General features: G+C 29.7%; 1 protein-coding gene across 1 annotated transcript in view; it reads right to left on the reverse strand.

Moving 5' to 3' along the window:
- Nucleotides 1–391: 391 nt before the first annotated feature.
- The window catches only part of LOC147808549 (uncharacterized), a 29,446-nt gene continuing 6,397 nt past the window's right edge, over nucleotides 392–23,440 (reverse strand). The window contains exons 4-6 of the mRNA XM_087162610.1: nucleotides 22,523–22,870; nucleotides 19,896–20,096; nucleotides 392–594 (exon numbers count right to left, since the gene is read on the reverse strand). Coding sequence (XP_087018736.1) covers nucleotides 392–594; nucleotides 19,896–20,096; nucleotides 22,523–22,870 — 752 coding nt within the window. The remainder of the gene's footprint in view (nucleotides 595–19,895; nucleotides 20,097–22,522; nucleotides 22,871–23,440) is intronic.

The raw sequence follows: 23,440 nt of genomic DNA on the forward strand, positions 1-23,440 counted from the left end.
TCAGCACTGATTTATTGATTATTTTCTCTTTTAAATTAACCCCGTGCGAGAAACGAGTATTCAGCTAGTTTTTTATAAACAACTACTGTATAGATGTCGGGAATTTTAAATTTTCTATTACCATTTATCGATACATCAATAGTAACAATAGCTTCATTTGGAATCATGAACTATTCCGCTTATAAGTCAGATATTTATGTACACTACTCAACACTTAACCCACGTAGTTCTATTCCAGAAGCATTCGTATTAGTACGACTTTACATTCACTTTAAATGCTCTAATATGAGCTTTTTAAAGAGTAATAAACAATCAGTAACGCACTCATTGATCATAAATTTATGATATTGAAGTACAGCATTGTTATCTTTATTAGTGCTTGTCACAATATCTAGTGTTTCCACTTTTCATATGAATAACCTTTATACTCACCCTCAGTCGTGTTCAGTGTATGATCTCGTATCTCCTTTACGCCTGAATCAGCGTCATCAATAGCATGCGCTTTCCATTTCCATATCGTATTATAGAATTGTATAGATGAGTATCCGCAATCATGTTGATCAAAAGTACACAATTCAGGTGCGTTATCTAAAACTATATACAGAAAAAGATATCCGTCAAAATTCCTTAAAAATAAATAAAAATTTGTAATTCCTTAAAGAATATTAATAGAAAATAGTAAATCATGCAAAATTCCTTAATTTTCTGAAAAAATATGAACTGTCAATATAAGAAGAGTAGAGGGCTGCACCCCCTGCTCGCTGAAGCTCGTCAACTCCTGAAAATTGCTGCGCAATCTTACATGGTTTGCTTCGCAAACCAAGTTCGATTCGCTCGTTACTAACTTAGGTACATTGCAAATGCACAAAATTCTAAAAATTCAAACCAATCATTCAAATCCATATAACAATTTCTTTTTTAAAAAAAATTACATCTTTTTAGTAAATACTAAGTCATTAAAATAAATTTGAATTCAAATAAATGACATGTAATTAGTTAAACCTATTCGAAATATGTGCTATAGTATAAAATAAGATAAAATTTCTAAAACTGATATTTCTTTGAAAATGTTTAAATTTTGGCTATAATTAAGACCATTAAAAATTGAAATAAGTGAATTGCAATGGAAAAACCTGCATAAACAAATAAATTCTAGTAAAACAAACAAATTCGTGATATAAATCAAAGATCATCAAATAAATTCGTAATATTCGTGAAACAAAGCGCTTTCGACAAAATACTAAAATAGAGATCTATCGACAAAGACTATTCACTTATGCCTAGCTTATGCTCTCTCTGGTAATTTCAGTTTCCGTTTTTAAAAGCGCTATATGTTGAGCTACCTCAACTAGATTTGGCATATGACTTTTTAGCGGCAATCATTTTTCGATTTTCTAGCGTTGCCATTCGGGGGGTAGTAAGGAGGCATTTTTTGTCACCGTGTAAGGTATATATATATATATATATATGTATATATATAGATAGATAGATAGATTATTATTTAGTTCAGAAATTTTCGTAATATAACTGCTTAGAAAAATACGTGGAAAGTATATCAGATTTAATTAGGTATTAAATTAAGATAAAGCACACACGTGCCATTCTAAATTGTTTATTAATCAATAAATAGCTGCTTTAATCCGATTAAAAGCCCTTATTATTCACACTCTTAAATAACCGAGTTATTTCAAAATAGTACGGATTGCAATTAATTAATATTCTGAGAAAAGTCGGTCATAGAAAAAGTTATCAGTATTTCTTTGTTTTATAGATTAGCTTTTTTATTTTGGATATAGCTAGGAAGACACGTTTAAGAAAATGAACGTTAGCTCAAAGTGTTTTTTTTTTAATGAAAATTTATTTATAGCTAAAAATGCTTAATTAGAATTATAGAAGCAGCTCAAAATGCATACTTTAAATTATTGACGTAGCTCAAAATGCGTATCCAAGGAAATGGACACAACCGAAAATCCACTCCATTCAATTTAAAATTCAAGTTTTTTAGCAACCACTTAGTCAGGTATTTCGCTTTCTTTCTTAAACTGCAAACATAATCATTTCGTAGCAATGTCTCAGACTTCAGTGTGGTTGTGCATATTAATTTAACTATTCAGATTATTCCATTAAATTAAAAAAAGGGGTGAATTGATGTAGGTTCTTCATTTTTCCATTTATCTGTTGGTGCACTACGTCCACACCAACCATCTCCTTTTTCCTTTATTTCGAAAAATTAAATCGCAATTAGAAATAACATATTAATAATACCTTAAGCTTTTCGTAATAACTTTTTTTATGAGATGAAATTTAAGAATGTATTTAGCTTTTTAGATTCTAAAAATTTTATAAAGAAAAGAAGAGGAAAAAGGGAATTTTAAAAAGTAAGATTAAGAAAAAAAGAGACACTTACTTTCAAATTTCAATTGGTTATTGATTCTGTCGTTACTACGTGGATCAATAGCTGCATCTTTTCTAACTTCGAGAGCACTACCATGTTCATGAAATGTTTTAATTTTCAGCGATTCCGTATTTCGAACCAAAATGATGAAGCACAAAATAGTGCTGAATTCTATACCTTGCTTATTCATATTCACTTTTTTCTTATTCTTTACTTGCAGTTTTCATTAAGCTAGAGAGTTGCAAATATGTTTTTACCTCACAAACATATTCCAACGATGCAAAGTTTCCGTATCATCGATCGTTAATTTCTTATCTCGTTTGAAACGGCTTTTCAAAAAATGATAATTAAACGTCAAATAACTAATCAAAAGATTTTAATGCATGTTCATATTATAGAATTTAATAAAGTATTAAATTCTTTTTTTCTATTTTTTATAATTCTTTATTGGCGAATTACTTTATAGTTTTAACGCATTTTATTTGCTTTTTTAACACATATCTTAAATTTTGCTTACGTAAACTCCTGTTATTGTTTCGTTTAAATAGTCTTTTTTGAATTTCTATCTTTTATAGTCAACAATTTATGCTCCTTTTACAGTAGGAATTTTAATTTTTAGCCGTCAGTCTGTGCAAAATCATCAAAGAAAAAAGCATGTTTTGTAAAGTGAGTCTCAAGAAAAATCTTTTAAAATATTTTATTTCTATAATTTACATTATGGTTCATCGAAAATCAACATTCGTAAACTAAGTTGACATTCGTGGTGTTAGGAATGAAGATCAACCTGTAATTATTATATTAAACTATTGAACAGGTCGTTTGAAATCGAGTTTTATAACTAAGACTTTTTTAAGATTTGATTTCTCAGGGACTGTTCAACTAATTTCGCTAAATTGTGCATTTTACCGTATAAAATTAAATACTTTAGATTTGATGTAAAAATTATATACCTTACAACTCAAACTTTTTTCGACTTTTTTTTAATAAAATTATAAAAAATAACAAATAATTTAAAAAAAAATTTGTGCATGAAATCATCTTTGGAGGAAAGTATTTTATAATTGTGTTCAAAAGTTCAGTTACACAAAAAGCAAAATCAGCATTGAAGGATCAAAACTTTGGACCGTCCTCCTGACCAAAGTATTTGGATAATATTTCGCAGATTGTGGCTACCCCTAAATTTTAGGGACAAAATCTGAATTCGTTGAAAAAAAGATATGTTTATTAAGAGAAAGTACATTTTTATGTCTGATTTCGTAACATAAGATATCGTCTGGCTTAAATAATTAGTATATTTGAAGTTACCCCCTCAAACCATAAAGATTGAGAGCTAGAACGTGACGATCCAAACATAAGATCAAAAGTTATTCAGAGTGGTCCATTTTTTATTTTGCGCACAGTATAAAAGAAATTACATTTGCAGAAAATTAAATCAAACTTCAACATACTTACTTTAGTGAAATAAAAAAAACGCTAGTCTTGGAGAAGGCAAGAGATAGTCGTTCCCATCACAGAAATAAAATCGAACAATATTGTGATGATGCTACCACAATAACCTCAGTTTTCAACCTTTTGGCATTCGCCTACATTTATAATATCACTTTTGGGACAGTGCCTTGCACCTAGTTTTTTAACTGTAGCCGTGGGCCTTCCTAAGCTAGTTGCTCGGATGGACCCACACATTTGATTTGTGTTGCTGTAGGAGTAGGTGGTCTTTTTCTTCAAGATCTCAGTTCCTTCTCTGCATACTCAGGAGATAAAGTTTATTATCTGACTTTTTATTATTTATGAGTTACTAAATCTTTCATTTATGCAGATTTAGTCATTTGAATATATTAACCGTTTTTTCACACATTATTTTTGAGATAACATCAGAGCATGCAGAAAATGAGACACGTGTTCCTTTCGAAGCTTCAGATTTGATTTACAGTTCCAGTGCCTCTTCATGAATTCTGCAAACTGTATTCACAACCCATTTACCATTTCCAACGCTTTATGTGAGAGATGTGTTTCAGGCAACCCTTATACTCTCTCACTGCACCTTTTTGAAACATCTGGTTTATCTTACTTATTATAATAAAATTACAGCACTGCTTTTGATTTCTCTTTGAAAATAAATAATAAAAAACTATAAAATATATCTTCTGATTGAAGTGAATAAGTTTAAGTAGGATACATTAATGGTGAATAATCCTGCCAATATCTAAAGGTTAATATCGGTATATATATATTTTTTCGAAATAGGTAGGTACGTTATTTGTGTCTAGAGCTGCACAATGGGCTGTTGGCAACGGTATGAAAAAATTCCTGAGGATGAACCGGAGGCATGGCATCCCAATTTTGATCCTCTGGAAAAGTGATTCTTTAATTAATTTTGATTGATTTAATTAAAAATTTTAACCTCTATAAATAATGCATTTTTTTTTTACTAAAACTATGTATATAATGTTCATAAACCTTAAAAGTAGAAAACCTAATATAATATTTAAAACTATATTTATACAACTACTTTACTTTTACTAGCTATTTTCCTACCATAATCCTTTTTTTTTAAATTTGCTACCTAAGACTCTAACATTTGACTAATTATTACATTTAAAAGTATATCAAAGTTTTGCCATTCTGCCAGAATAATCAGTGAATTTTTGAATGATAAGTAACAGGAATATTCCATTTGTCGACAGAAGTTTTTCACTTCCATACCAGTCCCTATTTCCCTTTTTTCAATTATTTTGGAATTAAATCATAATTGAAAATAACATGTTTTACCTTAAATTTTTCACAATTTATTTTCTTTTACAGTATAAAATTCAAACCTAAGAATGCATTTAATTTTTCACTCTGAAGAATTTATTAAACAAAAAGAAGAAGAAAAAACGGATTTTAAAAAAAAAAGTAAGATTAGAACGGAATTAGTAAAGAAGAGTCGTTTAACTTCTAAATTTAATTGGTTATTGTTTCGATCAGTACTAAGTGGATCAATGGCTGCATCTTTTCTAACTTCAAGTTTCCTATCATCTTCTTGAAATGATTTAATTTCCACCGATTCTATGTTTCGAACCAACACGAAAAACACAAAACGGTACTGAACACTAAACTTTACTTATTCATGTTAACTTTCTCCCAATTATTCACGGTTTGAATCTGGCGGGAAAGTAGCAAGTATAATTTTACTTCAGTTTACGTTTTCACGGTGCTTAAATATAAAGTCTGCTTATTCCATAACAATTTTCTCATTATTCTTCTTAAGGATATTCTCAAATCGGAAAAAATGATAAAAATGCCAATTTCTCTTCAAATTTATATTCCAACGGCGCAATCTTCAATATCGTTGATCGTTAATTTCTTATCTCGTTGGAAACGATTCTACAAACAATGATAATTAAGCATTAATCAGTTATTCAAAGAATTTTGAAACGTACTATAATCTGACAATTTTTAAGCTATTTTTTTTTATAGTTCTAACGCATTTTGTTTCCTCCTTTTCACAACTATTGAGTTTTTCTTTCGTGAACTCTCGTTATTTTTATTTTGGATGAGGTTTTTTAATCAATCTTTGATTGCTCTTGTACGCAATTTTATTTTTTAATGTTGAGCTTGTTCAGAAATTTTTAAAGGAAAAAAAAGTGTATTTTAGAAATAAAATCTCATAAAATATTTTTAAATATTTTGCTTTTATAATTTAAATTAGTTTTCATCTAAAATCAACATTAGGGAATTATGTTGATTTTTGTGGAGTTTGGAATGAAGTTTAACACATTCCGTTGTAATGAAAATATATTTAGGAAATACATAAGATTTTTTTAAACAAACTGTGCTTACGTAATAATTTCTTTTTAGGGTGTACATAGCTGCCAAACCGCAAGTACTAGCTTCCCTTCATATTCAAGGCTATAACCAAACAACAATTGAAGGAAAATATAATTTGTTTAATTTTGCCCGCATTTACACACTGCATTTCACAATTAATAAAACTTATGCAAATCATTCAAGTTGTTTGTATGTAGTGGTGGACTAAATCATTTTAAATTAAATTCATTAAATAAACAGTAAAATGTATAAACAAGAAATTTACTACCACTTTAAATATTATGATCCCGTAGATAGGACCAATGAGTTGTATTTATTTATCAAACTAAGACAAGTTCGCTTCTAGCTCAGTATATTATAATAATTAATCACCTTTATATTCATCTACAACTGTAAAACTAAAACTACATTAAAAATAATACAAAGAAAAAATATTTTAAAGAGAAGAAGGAAAATTATTAATCAATAAAATGTTTTTAAAAGTATAAGAAACACCTAAAAAAACGGAATAACTACGGAAAAGATCGAATCTCGTCTTTAGCTTACACGATTATATCCGCAAAGAGAGTACTATCTAATAATGTATAAATATAGCGAAAGAGAACTATTAATCAATAGCATACTATTGATAAAAAAAAAAGATAATTACAATCGAATGATCACTACAATAGTATACTATTTCGTAGATATGTTGAGTTTAGTCTGTATTAATACAATTTAGAAGGCACTTTTTATTGCCGGTATAATTGCGTGAGCTGATGACGAAATTATATATTTCCCTTATTTTGTTTTCCAACATTTTAGTTTTTTTTTTAAATTTTAAGAGTATTTTATTGATTAATAATGATTCTTCTTTTAATGTTGTTTTTGTGTTTTTACTTATTTTATTTACTTATTAGTTTCAATATAGATATAAACATATATGGGCAATTCCATGAAATTGTCAACTTCTAAGTGAAAATTTTTTTTAATGAATTGCATACTTTAATTTTAAAAATATGTTCAAAAAAAGCCAAAGTCTACATATTACTGTTTAATTTTTGATAATTTTAAGTTTTTTGAATCTGCCAGCATTCTAAAGTAATCACATGGCTGACAAGTGAATTCTTCACATTTGTGCTCAAATTGTTTTCTTGAAAAATACTTATAAAATAAGAGAAATGTATCTTTCTTTTGCAATATTTTGATAAAAATATGCATATAGTACAAAATTTAAACATTTAAAACATAGCCTTTAAGTCATTTTAAGTTTAATATATTAAATAAAAGTAACTTTTTTTTGTGTCATTCCGTCACATGTTTTAGTATATTTTTTTAAATAGCAACTGCGTTTTTGAATGAAAATTTGTATATTTTGGAATATAAAGCAGATGTGACATAAGAATCAATGAGAAATTGTAAAATTCTATGCATTTGATTATTAACTTCCAATAATTAGCGTGACGGAATGACACATTTTCGGCGATGGAATGACAAAACGAGTCCTTGAGAAGCTTAGTCAAAAACTAGGGAATTATTTTTTTTTCAATTAACCTAATGGCTAAAACAGCAGTTGAAAAACAGATAAAATGTTGAAAAAGACCAAGATCCCCATGATATGATGAAGAAAAAAAACAGAAAAAGAAAGGCAGAGAAGAAAGCTTCCGCTACAAAAGTTGGACTTAAAAAACTCAGAAGTGCAAACGCTGTTGTGCAGAGATTGTGTAAACAAAGAAAAAATCAAATTCTACCAATCTCTCTACATACAAATAATTTAAATTCCCTATACAAATTCCTGCAGAGTCTTGGTAGAGCCATAAAAAAAATTGTACACTCACCATAAAAAAAATTGTACACTCACTTCCAAAATCACCAATAGAGATAAAAAAATTAATTCAGTCTTTATGTGAGAAGTATTTAACATCGAACTCAAAGGAAACTAAGTGAAAAAAGTAATGTTGATGAGCTGTTTAATTTGGTTAAAAAATTTTACTGTCAAGATGATGTTAGTTACAAGCCCCCAAGTATGAAGGATTCAGTCATAATACAAACTCTGACAGAGTAACGAAGAGTGCAGATGCAATATATACTTATGGCCTTAAAAGAGGCTTTTCATAAAGAAGCATATTGATGTAAAGTGTGTCTTATCTCATTTTTGTTCTTATTCTTATTTTTGTTAAGTGTATTTCATTAATACCTCACAGCACATGCACCTATAAATACCATGTAATTTTGATGTTGTTCTAAAAGGCCAAACAAGATGTTGGCTGCTGTAAAACGGCACATAATATGTAAAAGAATTTTATGATTTCATAAAGTCGAAGCAACAAATCGTTGAAGTTTTGTTTTTGTCCAGCTATTCTATTTAAGAGAGGGCAAAAGAGAATGACTTCAGCTAGACACTTGCTACATTATCATTGCCAGGAACAAGAGACCTGCACTAGATGCTCATGTAGTTGAGAAGCGAATCATCAAAATTGGAATGCTTTCTAATTTTAACCAAAACCAAGTGTATGATTTGAAAAGCCACTGTTTTGAAGAGGAAATGGAAAATATGATTGAGGAGTATGCGGTCGGCTCTTTAATCATTGTCCCATTCTGCGAAAAAAAAGAAGGCACATTTATATGCAGCGCAAATTACTTTGATAAATTACTTTGATTTGGTGACTGATGCACGTTAAATCTGTCGAGTCTCAAAGTCCTCCATGTTCCCATAACAAATAAATACCTCTGGGGGTACCGATCCAGAAGTTTCCTTGTCTTCTGGATTGGTTCAAAATTACAAGGCTACGGCGTTGAACATTTGTAGTCGTAAACCCAAAATTTGGGTCGACTGTTCAACGGCGGTCATAAAATAAAATAAAATAGTGTATTTCATTAATACCTCACAGCACATGCACATATAAATACCATGTAATTTTGATGTTGTTCTAAAAGGCCAAACAAGATGTTGGTTGCTGTAAAACGGCACATAATATGTAAAAGAATTTTATGATTTCATAAAGTCGAAGCAACAAATCGTTGAAGTTTTGTTTTTGTCCAGCTATTCTATTTAAGAGAGGGCAAAAGAGAATGACTTCAGCTAGACACTTGCTACATTATCATTGCCAGGAACAAGAGACCTGCACTAGATGCTCATGTAGTTGAGAAGCGAATCATCAAAATTGGAATGCTTTCTAATTTTAACCAAAACCAAGTGTATGATTTGAAAAGCCACTGTTTTGAAGAGGAAATGGAAAATATGATTGAGGAGTATGCGGTCGGCTCTTTAATCATTGTCCCATTCTGCGAAAAAAAAGAAGGCACATTTATATGCAGCGCAAATTACTTTGATAAATTACTTTGATTTGGTGACTGATGCACGTTAAATCTGTCGAGTCTCAAAGTCCTCCATGTTCCCATAACAAATCAATACCTCTGGGGGTACAGATCCAGAAGTTTCCTTGTCTTCTGGATTGGTTCAAAATTACAAGGCTACGGCGTTGAACATTTGTAGTCGTAAACCCAAAAATTGGGTCGACTGTTCAACGGCGGTCATAAAATAAAATAAAAAAGTGTATTTCATTAATACCTCACAGCACATGCACATATAAATACCATGTAATTTTGATGTTGTTCTGAAAGGCCAAACAAGATGTTGGTTGCTGTAAAACGGCACATAATATGTAAAAGAATTTTATGATTTCATAAAGTCGAAGCAACAAATCGTTGAAGTTTTGTTTTTGTCCAGCTATTCTATTTAAGAGAGGGCAAAAGAGAATGACTTCAGCTAGACACTTGCTACATTATCATTGCCAGGAACAAGAGACCTGCACTAGATGCTCATGTAGTTGAGAAGCGAATCATCAAAATTGGAATGCTTTCTAATTTTTACCAAAACCAAGTGTATGATTTGAAAAGCCACTGTTTTGAAGAGGAAATGGAAAATATGATTGAGGAGTATGCGGTCGGCTCTTTAATCATTGTCCCATTCTGCGAAAAAAAAGAAGGCACATTTATATGCAGCGCAAATTACTTTGATAAATTACTTTGACTTGGTGACTGATGCACGTTAAATCTGTCGAGTCTCAAAGTCCTCCATGTTCCCATAACAAATCAATACCTCTGGGGGTACCGATCCAGAAGTTTCCTTGTCTTCTGGATTGGTTCAAAATTACAAGGCTACGGCGTTGAACATTTGTAGTCGTAAACCCAAAAATTGGGTCGACTGTTCAACGGCGGTCATAAAATAAAATAAAAAAGTGTATTTCATTAATACCTCACAGCACATGCACATATAAATACCATGTAATTTTGATGTTGTTCTAAAAGGCCAAACAAGATGTTGGTTGCTGTAAAACGGCACATAATATGTAAAAGAATTTTATGATTTCATAAAGTCGAAGCAACAAATCGTTGAAGTTTTGTTTTTGTCCAGCTATTCTATTTAAGAGAGGGCAAAAGAGAATGACTTCAGCTAGACACTTGCTACATTATCATTGCCAGGAACAAGAGACCTGCACTAGATGCTCATGTAGTTGAGAAGCGAATCATCAAAATTGGAATGCTTTCTAATTTTTACCAAAACCAAGTGTATGATTTGAAAAGCCACTGTTTTGAAGAGGAAATGGAAAATATGATTGAGGAGTATGCGGTCGGCTCTTTAATCATTGTCCCATTCTGCGAAAAAAAAGAAGGCACATTTATATGCAGCGTAAATTACTTTGATAAATTACTTTGACTTGGTGACTGATGCACGTTAAATCTGTCGAGTCTCAAAGTCCTCCATGTTCCCATAACAAATCAATACCTCTGGGGGTACCGATCCAGAAGTTTCCTTGTCTTCTGGATTGGTTCAAAATTACAAGGCTACGGCGTTGAACATTTGTAGTCGTAAACCCAAAAATTGGGTCGACTGTTCAACGGCGGTCATAAAATAAAATAAAAAAGTGTATTTCATTAATACCTCACAGCACAGGCACATATAAATACCATGTAATTTTGATGTTGTTCTAAAAGGCCAAACAAGATGTTGGTTGCTGGAAAACGGGACATAATATGTAAAAGAATTTTATGATTTCATAAAGTCGAAGCAACAAATCGTTGAAGTTTTGTTTTTGTCCAGCTATTCTATTTAAGAGAGGGCAAAAGAGAATGACTTCAGCTAGACACTTGCTACATTATCATTGCCAGGAACAAGAGACCTGCACTAGATGCTCATGTAGTTGAGAAGCGAATCATCAAAATTGGAATGCTTTCTAATTTTTACCAAAACCAAGTGTATGATTTGAAAAGCCACTGTTTTGAAGAGGAAATGGAAAATATGATTGAAGAGTATGCAGTCGGCTCTTTAATCATTGTCCCATTCTGCGAAAAAAAAGAAGGCACATTTATATGCAGCGCAAATTACTTTGATAAACAAAAACGATTTAGATGTTAAAGTATTTAAAGAACATGGGACAAAAATTGATTTATGCATAAATTTCCTGAGAACGAAGATAAGATGTGACATTGGCAAGTTAGATATAAAACCTCTTCTAAAACAACCTAATTTTCAAATTGTTGAAATTTTAACTGATTCTTACGTAAATATTAATTCTGTTTATCTGTTACATTCTGTTTATCATTTACATATTAATAAAACATGTTTTAAATGAAGACTTTCTTCCACAAAACTTTTTGTCATTCCGTCACGGTCATTCCGTCACAGCAAATAGATGTTAATAACTGCTAGCCAACCTGAGGTTAATTTTCCAAATTCACAATTTACATTGCTTACACATTATACTAAAAGTAAAAAATAGTTCAGGAAAATAATAGTTGCAAAATTCACAGAAACTACCTGTTCTAAGCGGCATGCCGAAAGCTTGGTTGCCAAAATGTCATTCCGTCACACAAGTAAAAAGTTCATAAAATTAAAAATAAAAAAAATACAAAATTCTTTTTTTTTAGTTTATGAATCACATTATACCAATAATAATGATATGCATGAGAAAAAATCATGTTTATTTGAAATTAGATGCATAGAAACTTCAATTAATTGTCATCATGCAAGTCAAAATGTCATTCCGTCACATATGGAATTGCCCATATATATATATATATATATATATATATATATATATATATATATATATATATATATATATATATATTATATATATATATATATATATATATATATATATATATATATATATATATATATATATATATATATATATATATATATATATATATATATATTGAAACTAATAAAAAAATAGCTAATGAAAGAAAATACCGATATTAAATTTAAGAGCAAATGTTTTACCATCGAAGCCATTTTCTTGTCATTATATTTTGTTGCATTCGCGCTCCTTGGATATCATTTTAATGGTAATGTATAAACATATAAATATGTATATTAAAAATTAATTTGTCAAAAATAAATTGTTAAAAAGGGAAAAAAATATACTTTTTGCCATGTTTTATTTTATATGAACTAAAAAAATATTTTAGTATTGCATTAAATTCTTTATTATCTTTCATAGTTGTTATCATCAAAATTTATTAATCTACACAGACTGTTATATTTAAAACAACATAAAGTTTTCATACAGTATAAGGATGTTTATTAATTCTACGTGATGTTCAGATGCATTAAATGAAGATGCTCTCACTTCATTGCAATCAGGACACTCTTCCTCAAACTGAAAAACCGAAAAGTGCAAATTGGTATTAATTAGTAAGGTATTAAAGCTATATATAAGGTGACAAAATCTCAAAACATTTGTGACCACCATTTAACAAGAGAGGAGTTATTTGTTAAAAAGGTGTATATATAAAAGTTCAAAATTGAGATAAGACATGGTAAAATTACAGACATATGAAAAAAAAGGGAGAGAAGAAAAATAAGAATAAAAAATAAAAGAATAACAAACAACTGGGGAAAAGAAAAGGATAAAATTTGTTTAAGAAATCCGTAAAATAAAAGATATAATCTTTTCATCAGCCCACACGATTATATCAGCAAAAAAGAGTGCTTTCTGATATTGTATCAATACAGCCGAATCAAAATATATTAATACAATAATGTGAGGAGCACTCAAAATTTTTTTACAAAAATTACAACAAATAAAACAGAACACAATAAGTAAAAATAACACGTAAAGACAGAAAATAAAAGAGAAAAAAAGAAAAAACAGAATAAAACAAAATCTATAAAGCGAGTAGCGAATTCAAATGTACTTACATGAACGGGAAATTTTTCAAGAACGATTTAAAAATATTTTCGCAACAAGATTGCTAGATTGCAAAACATGAAAGCAAAAGAGCAAATTGAGCAAACTAGAGGAGTTTTGTTTCAAAGTCCCGTTCTTACTGCATTGCTGAAGTGCGCTTAATTTGTTAGTTACCAAGGATGGACCCGAAATGGATGTGCGCAAGGTAATATTATACTGGATAATTTGAAGAAGTTGACCATAAATAATTTTAGAAAATAAGTATTTATTTAAGAAAAAAATATAAAATAAACGCTCAATTTGCGCTTTTGTTTTCATATTTTGCAATCTGGCAATCTTGTTATGAAAATATTTTAAAATCATTCTTGAAAAATTTCCCGCTCATGTAAGAGCATTTTAACTCGCTACTCGCTTTATAGATTTTGTTTTATTCTGTTTTTTCTTTTTATTTTATATCATTTTCTGTTTTTACGTGCTATTTTTACTTTTTGTTTTCTATTTTACTTGGTGTAATTTATGTAAAAAAAATTTTTTTGAGTGCTCCTCACTCTATTGTATTAATATATTTTGCTTTGGCAAAATTGATACAATGTCAGAAAGCACTCTTTTTGTCCGATATAATCGTGTGGGCTGATGAAAAGATTATATCTTTTATCTTCCGCATTTTTAAAAAATCTTTTATCCTTTTTTCTCCTCCTGTTGTTTGTTATTTTTTTAATTATTATTTTTCTTTTCCACCCTTTTTTTCATATGTCTGTAATTTTCCTTTTGTTTATCTTCATTTTGAACTTATATAATGAGTTCTGCTTACTTGCAGCGTATGCGCAATAAATGAAACCTATTGTTTTGCTTACATTTTTTCGTGTTTTTTTGTATTTACTTATCTTGTTGTACATATATATATATATATATATATATATATATTGAAAATCAAATCTTCTTATGGAACTATTCAAAGAACTTAAACAAAAGGCTGATTCCCTTCACCTGTCAAATCAAAATTCTCAAATTAAAAATTTTTTTAAACTGCTGGGCAGTCGATTTCTGCACTTTCTATAAAATAATTTATAGGTTTCCTGTTTCCTTACATTTTAAAAGCTTCAGAATAAGAGGGCTGGAGCAAAATGACGTTCTGCAAATGCTTTGGAATTATTTACGCGCGATGGATAAAAATCAACTGAATTGAATTTATGGAACCAAAAATCGCATTTGATAAACTACCACTTTAATATATATATTTGGTGTCTGGTGCAAGTTGGCAACTCTGTATATTTTATTCTTGAATAAATAAGTGTTATAGTGTACAATCCTATGTAAATGATAAGTATCATTAAAGCGATTTTTTTCCTTAGCTATCGCATTGTTATTTTCGATTTTTGATTATATTCAAGTGTGAAAAATTATAGCTGTATAAAATGGAACGCCGCTCGAATTATCTCGAGTGTGCACAGTTTGGCCTGTTCAGCCTGCTCAAATTAACTCGAGCGCACAAGTTAAGGGCTTAAAATAAATGTAATGAATTTTCAGGATTTCAGCCACATCTGAAAAATCATTTCGCACAATATTTAGAGGGTATAGCTTTGGAGCACCCCAGTTTAACGATATTTTGATGTTATTGTTTTCAAAATGGACAACATTTTTTCGCAAACACATGTTGATTTAAATCTACAACTGTATATGTGAGCAAAATCATGCAAATTATGAAAATTGCTTGTTGGTATAAAACTAGTACAGCTGAAGAAAATTATTTTATAACGGCTTTTCAGTTTAATAACGTGCTAGAGATCAATAATATGAGTAAGAGAACGATTTTTACTTATTTTAGCGAAGTTTTAATAAAAAAAATTATTATTTCAAATTTTTTCAATTTTTTTTCAAAATTTAGCATTTTTCTAGAAATTCTTAAGTGTTAATTGCTAAAACTGCCATGTCGAACAGTAACATGGTGTGGGTTGGCCATCAATTTCTTAAATATAAATAACATATATAATGATCTATACCTTTTATACGTTATTGCAGACAAGGCGACTCCAGCAAGAACTATGAGAAAAGTAGCTCCCAGAAAGAAAACAAAAATAAAGACCAGCGTCTGATCTGTAAAAAAATAAAAAAACAGAACAGTTAGATAATTTTTTTTTAATTTCAAATGGCACATTAAAGACAAAGGAATATCAAAAATATAACAATAGATCTATAAATGAGAGCAAAGAGTCCAGTAGTGTTCCCATATTGCTCTCCTAGATTGCTATCTAAACAATCGAGACAAGGCCATCTTCGCGGAGTTTACACAAGGTATAAAACGGATCAATTACCGCGACATAGATATTTATTCAGAATATAGTGTCCATATATCAGTAGAAACATGGTGACAGATTTCATCTATGGTCACTGAGGTACATTAAGAATCTGTTTAAGCGAAGGTTTAGCTAAATTGCGTTTCTTTTTTTTTTGTTCTTCGATGAAAGAATCCCTGAAGATATTCTTTATTAGACATTTGACATTATTAAAAGGAAGTATGGAATTTGATCTCTGATTATTCAGCATGATGCTATTGCTCGTGATTATCAAAATTTACCACGATTCATGCAAGCATTTTTATCATCAATAATAATAAGTCAATTTCTTCCGTTCCCTTCAAATATTTTCTCCGATAACCTATAAAGTTAATCATTTTTTTTTCAAAAGTTCTTCACGGAAGCATTGAAATTTTTTTTAACAACTTTTAGGATCAGTTGCTAAAATTTCCTCTTGTAGACTCTCCTGCGCCTCCTCTATCTGAAATCTACCGCATGGTTTTGTAAGAGTGGTCTCTTATCACACCGCAACAATAAAAAGTAAGCCAGTTGAAAACTAAACCAGTAAACAAGTAAGCCAGTAAACAACTAAAACTGATCACTTTTCTTAAAGTTGTTTTTTGCGAAGAACATACTGTTTTTATAACTGTTGCGAGCTTACAACTGTTAGTCATGACTGTTAGGCCAAGTTTAGCCTATCTAAAACCTTCGCTGTCTACGCTTATTTTAAAAATGGCACAAAATGTCAATATGGAGAAAAGTCATAGTTTTGTGGAAATAAAAAGCGTTTATAGTCTAATTTTTAAAGATATAAAAACGTACTTAAGTTCAGCATTACATAGGCTCATAATAATTTGCAAAAACTGATAATACGGCAGTAATTTTGATAATTTCCATCAAGGATGAAAAGTATCACCAAATTTTCGATTTTTAAAGAGAAAGTTTAATAACTTTTAAAAAATTTAAATTGTTTGTCTGTTCTAAAGTCCAGATAATTCTTCACAGCAAGATTGTATAGTTTAAGATCATTGCATTACGTCAAATGTAACACACTTAAATTATGACTCTGTATATTTTCCTCAGCTACATAGCTACGAATTAAGAACATATCAACATTTATTATTATCTATATATCAACATTTTTATCCTGTATTCTGCTGCACTGCCATTGTTCTGCATGGATTATAACCAAGATAACTTGGCGTTATTTTGAAACTATAAAAAGATTAATTGTAGGATTTCTGTATCGATCTTTAGAAACTTACTGCTATATTTTTTAAATTTAATTTTCTAAGAACATAAATTCTTCGCTGGGAATTTCGGGAAAGAATGTTTTTCTTTTTATAGTGTTGCACTGCCATTGTTCTGCATAGATTATAGCTAAGATAACTTGGCGTTCTTTTGAAACTATAAAAAGAATAATTGTAGGATTTCTGCATCGATCTTTAGAAACTCACTGCTGTACTTTTTAAATTTAATTTTCTAAGAACATAAATTCTTCGTTGAGAATTTCGGAAAAGAATGTTTTTCTTTTTATAGTGCTGCACTGCCATAGTTCTGCATAGATTATAACTAAGATAACTAGGCGTTATTTTGAAACTATAAAAAGAATAATTGTAGGATTTCTGTATCGATCTTTAGAAACTCACTGCTGTACTTTCTAAATTTAATTTTCTAAGAACATAAATTCTTCGCAGAGAATTTCGGAAAAGAATGTTTTTCTTTTTATAGTGCTGCACTGTCATTGTTCTGCATAGATTATAACTAAGATAACTTATCGTTCTCTTGAAACTATAAAAAGATTAATTGTAGGATTTCTGTATCGATCTTTAGAAACTCACTGCTGTACTTTCTAAATTTAATTTTCTAAGAACATAAATTCTTCGCAGAGAATTTCGGAAATGAATGTTTTTCTTTTTATAGTGCTGCACTGTCATTGTTCTGCATATATTATGACTAAGATAACTTATCGTTCTCTTGAAACTATAAAAAAAAGATTAATTGTAGGATTTCTGTATCGATCTTTAGAAACTCACTGCTATATTTTTTAAATTTAATTTTCTAAGAACATAAATTCTTCGCAGGGAATTTCGGAAAAGAATGTTTTTCTTTTTATAGTGCAGCACTGTCATTGTTCTGCATAGATTATAACTAAGATAACTTATCGTTCTCTTGAAACTATAAAAAGATTAATTGTAGGATTTCTGTATCGATCTTTAGAAACTCACTACTGTACTTTTTAAATTTAATTCTCTAAGAACATAAATTCTTCGTAGAGAATTTCGGAAAAGAATGTTTTTTTTAGAGAAGAAAGGTAAATAAGTGGGTAGCCGAATATTTTTTTAGAAATTTCGCTACCAGTCTTATAGTTTAAGCAGGTGAGCTTACTATTAAGTAATACAAAATACGGTCAAAACCAAATAAATTCATACCAAGCACGTCTCTAGAAAATTTTAAAAAAATGGTGAAATATCCATATAAAAACTTTTAAGTATATATGTTAGGAAGGCTATTATAGGTGTAAAACAATATTTAGGTTTTATAAAAAAACAGCTTATATGAATTATATAAGTTTACCAAAATGGTGACACTATATCCAATGACAAAATGTAATAAAATGTGAAGTAGGAAAAAATTAGCTATATGTTACCATTGAATATTTTGAATATTATTGAATTTAGTGTATTTATTTAACGACTTTCGACTCCTGGTTCAACAAATTTAGAATCCGATCAATTAGACGTTTATTTATTGTATTATTTAATGAAACATTATTTAATTTTTTAAACTTGAGTATTTGCACGTAGATTTTTAACAAAGTTTTATTTAGAATCTTAGGTAAAATTAGGGAGAAAATTACCCTGTAAGAGTTCTGAGGCTTGCACATTAAGACAACAGGTACAGTGCATAAAGTAAAAAGAAGCTGACTATCCTGAATAAATGTTAATCTAATGATTGGATCTTCACATTCTAAGACTAAATTTTAATGGTTAAAGGGGGTGACCTCAAATAATTTAATTAATTAGTGCAGGCGATATTTTAATGTACGAATTCAGATCCAAAAGCGTGCTTTCTCTGAATATATCTTTTCTCGACGGATTCGAATTTCTCACCCCACAAATATAGGGGATAATCGCAATCTATGAAATATAGTCCCAAGGCGCCGTTCAAAAAGTACGTACATCCCGAAGGGGAGGGGGAAGGGATTTGCTATTTTGTACGGTTTTGTGCGATGGGGAGGGGGGGAGGTATTAAACGAAGTACGTACATTATAAGCATACACCAAATTTAAATTTGACTTTTTCCTACCTATGTATAATACATATGTTTGTTCTTGTATTTTTTGAACACTGACTGTAGATAAATTGTATTGATTGTAGGAAATTACTATTCTGTTGATCAGATAAGATTGTTTTATTTACTGATTCAAAGATAAAGTTGAGTGTTATTGTTTAAATAATTTAAATGAATAAATTATTTTAAATAAATATTTAATTTTATTTAAAACATAATTATTTTAATTTTTTATGAAAGAGGGTAGACTAATAAAATTTACGTACTCTAAGGAGGGGATAGTAAGAGTTTATGTACGGTAATGTACGAAGGGAAGGGAGGGTGTTAAAAATTCTCCATTTTTGTGTAAGTACTTTTTGAACGGCCCCCAATAGTTTGGTCAAGAGAGTGGTCCAAAGTTTCGTCATCTTAATCTTAATTTTACTTTTTGCGTATTTCATCATACCTCCGAAATTCTTTAAACAAATTTTTAAAAAACTACAAACAATTATTAAATGTATTTACAGAAAGGTAATTCTACGAAAAATATAAAATTTAAAAATATTTTATTATTTTTAATAATTTAATTTAATAACAGTCAAGAAGATTTTGAATTATAAGGTATACAATTTTTTTCATCATTTTAAAGAATGTAATTTTACATCACAAAATACAAAATTTGATCGAAATCGGTCAAACAGAGTTCCAGAGAAATAGAATTTTTTTTTTTTAGAAAAATAGGTACTTTTAAAATTCAATTTCTCAGGAACTATTTAACCGAATTTGCTTAAATTTGTTATATAAAATAACATTCTTTAGATAAATGTAAAAAAAAATTACCTTACAATACTAAATTTTGTGATTATTATAAAAAAAAATTTATAATACTTAATAAGAACGAGTATATTGTAATTATTTGTTCGATGCTATTTAATTACTTACTTTTGGAAATTGGTTCAATAATCAAAGACATTGTCGTGGGTTTTTCCTTTTTGTCATCTTTGATGATGATCGATGTTCCAATGTTTTCTTTGTCACTCGTACTAATTGCTGAAGTACTTTGAGTTGAAATCTTGTTACTGGTAACTTGCTTTGAAGTGCTTGTTAATTGAAATGTGGATATCGATGGACTTTTACTCTCTTCTAAATGATAGAAAATAAGATATATTTCATTAAATTTTAATAAAAATGTAACTTTTCCTTAATTTAACACGTTTCCGCACGATTTTAGTTTGACTATAGTACTTTGAAACACAGTTTTTTTTTTCGCTGCCGCTGGCAATTGAGCGTCAATTGCACATTTGGTAGGAAAAATTATCACATTTTCACTATGAAACCTGTTGAATCCTGTAACCGTCATTTGCTCAACACGACATTTCTTTCTCTTCCCAAATAAACAAAAAAGAGCAACGGAAAAAAAAAAAGAATTGAAATGTTATCTGGAATGTTACATCTCTGTTTTTTATGTAATACCCCCATTCACTTTTTAAGCAACCGGCAAACAATCCAAGAGAACTGTAGCAATCGTATTTAAAGTCCCTGGTCAAATTATTAGACAAAGGTCAAATTTTTAGAATCTATGTAAAAACTTAATTATCGATTAATATTATACAGCATTATTGCTTCTTCGCGGCTGAAACCGGTTTGCACTTATTAACGCTCGTGTATCAGTTGGTTAACATTGCAAAAAAATATGTTAAAAATAAATACAAATAGGAAGCATATAAAAAATCTCCTGAATAAAAGCCTATTACATGTAAAATATAAAAATATTGCATATAAACTCGTGCAAAACATGTCATTTTTAGAACACTACAGTAAATCTAATAATTTGGTCTAAACATTATAATATACTAGTTTGATACCTGATATAATAAATATTCTATATTTATATAATATATCGTCAAATTTAAATTATATATCGTCTAATATAACCAATTGATACACGAACGTAAGCAAGTGCAAACCGGTTTCAGAGGCGTAACAACAATAAAGTTTTATAATATGGCCTGCTAATTAAGATTTTATATCGATCCTATAGTGCGTCTAATAATTTGGCCAGGGAGTGTGTATGTCCCTAGAGTCCTAAAATTTTACCAAAAGTATTCAAGTGATAGCAAACTACCCATCAAAGAAATTTGTGGTTATTCTAATTTTGCAATTATTAAGTTATTGAACAGTTTTTTTGTAAGAATACTCATGAATCGGATTTCTACCGAATCAGATTTAATATGCTTAAGTATCATATTCTCTATTTGGTTGACATTTTTTTTTCAATTGTAGATTAATCTTTAATAATTTATTTATCTCATTCAATTATCATTCTTTACCTAATCATTAAATTTACTTCTCCAGTTATTTATTATTTTTAATTAATTATAGAATAAACATTAGTTATTTTTTTTTTCAATTATTTCATTTAAAATTCTTAATTTAATTATTATCTGTTTTTAATTAATCTGTATGCCATGATCTAACCCTTTCCCTTGCAGCAAGCTCATACAGACGAGCTTAGTGGGTCGGTAGGATTGGGCACTCGGTGCGCAGGACCACATACCCGTCTTGTGAGAGGTCTGAGTCCTTCGTGCCTCCGGATTACTGAGGATGATGCGGTGACCAAACCACATTGTTTTTCAGAAAAAAATAGCTTAAAATCCTAGTGGTTTATATTATTGTGAAAAAATTAAGTGGGGCGGTTTTTTCAAGCCCGCTTTGAAATGATAAAAAAAAAAACTGTCAAACTGCCCGTTCAAAACTGTCAAAATCTCTTGAGTACTTAGAAAAAAAAATTAAAAAAATTAAGGATTAAATTATTTCATTGATACAAAGACATTAGTGTTTCGAAAATATATTAATCTAAATATATTAATCATAATATTAAACAAAATATATTAATCATGTAAGTAGTTATAATGAGCAGTTAGAAGTTAATTATACAATGAAGCCTTTCGGGAGCTACCACTCTCTGTTCCTCAGTAAAATGGTCGTTAATGGAGGTTGGTCGTTGTTAGAGGTTACCTCCATTCGCTTAAAAATTTTATCGAAGGAACACGATTTTTCGAAAACTACTTTAACTTCACTCAGTGTCATTTTCTTAGGTGTGAAATTCAATTAGGAATCTTCGAACTATTCCAAATAAGTAAACTTTTGGGGGGAGCGAGAGAGGTTTTAATGGTGTCTACTAAAGGTTTAAATGTTGTCTTCAACACAAATTCTTATGGAAATGTTCCGTGCCTTCTAAAACTTGTCATAAATACTGAATACATTAAGTAACGATGATGAATGATCGCTACAGAAGGGTGGTCTTTCTTGAAGGTTTTACTGTGTCTAAAACTATGTCCCAGCAACATTTTTCAATAAGCTTAAGCTAGGATTATAATTTATAATGCGACAACCAGTTAAAGTCTAATTGCATACCTTTATTTTTCAAACATTTGCTTTTTACTGCATAACTAGCTGTTGCAAAAACCAGTTTAATAGAATTTGAGCAGCGTCTCCAAAACTTTAAAACTGAATAAGCTCAAGAAATAAGTAACCAAAATAGATGTGCTATTACACGAATAACTTACTGCTAGTAGTTAGTTCTTCAAGAGAAGTTCCTTTAGTCGTGAAAGAAGGCTTTGTATTTTGATCTTCTCTGGTGAACATAGTCTTTCCAGTTTTCTCTTCGTCAATTGAACCAATAGTTGAAGTACTTTCTTTCGTAGACACAGTACTGGTAAAGAGATCCGGAGTACTTTCTGTCGTAGACAAAGTACTGGCAAAGAGATTCAGAGTACTTTCTGTTGTAGACAAAGTACTGGTAAAGAGATCCGGAGTACTTTCTGTCCTAGACAAAGTACTGGTAGAGGGATCAGGAGTACTTGTTGTATATTCAAAAGTAGTAGTGGTAGATGGACTTGTAATAGGCTTCATATCTAAATGAGATTAAACAAACCATTAGCGAATTTTTTCATGAAAATAAAAGGACATTTTTCTTCTTGGAGCGATTCAAACAACTCCAGCTTAAAATCAGCTTTTTTTAGGAAAAAAAACTGCGAGTTTTCATGATAAAGACTCGATTAAAGGAACTCCATTACCAAAAAGTAGTCATGTTTAAAAATTGTAGTCCATTCTCAAGACTTGTTGTAAATGAATCAAAGTATCGATATCCCCTTTTTAAAATTTGGAATCAGCTTTCAGTTAGTAACAATAAGTTATTAAATTTTCAAAATTAGTGTTATCTTTCGGAAACAAAAACCAGAAAGAATAAATAACATTTTCTTTGCACATGCAGAAATTGAATATCAAGCACTATGCCCTCAAAATCACACTTATCAGATAATAAAGTCAAATCAAAATACCTTCTAACGGTGGTTTCAATCAAGATAAAAGAATCCTAATTTTTTGGAAAGATAACCCATAAGATATTCAGAGTGTGGATTATTGGGAAAAATTTTCAAAAATATTTCATGAGGGTAATAAAAATTTTGCAAATTTTAATTTCA

Source organism: Parasteatoda tepidariorum, chromosome 5 (assembly GCF_982258835.1).
Source record: "Parasteatoda tepidariorum strain Cologne lab strain chromosome 5, Ptep-v5.0, whole genome shotgun sequence".
NCBI lineage: Eukaryota > Metazoa > Arthropoda > Arachnida > Araneae > Theridiidae > Parasteatoda > Parasteatoda tepidariorum.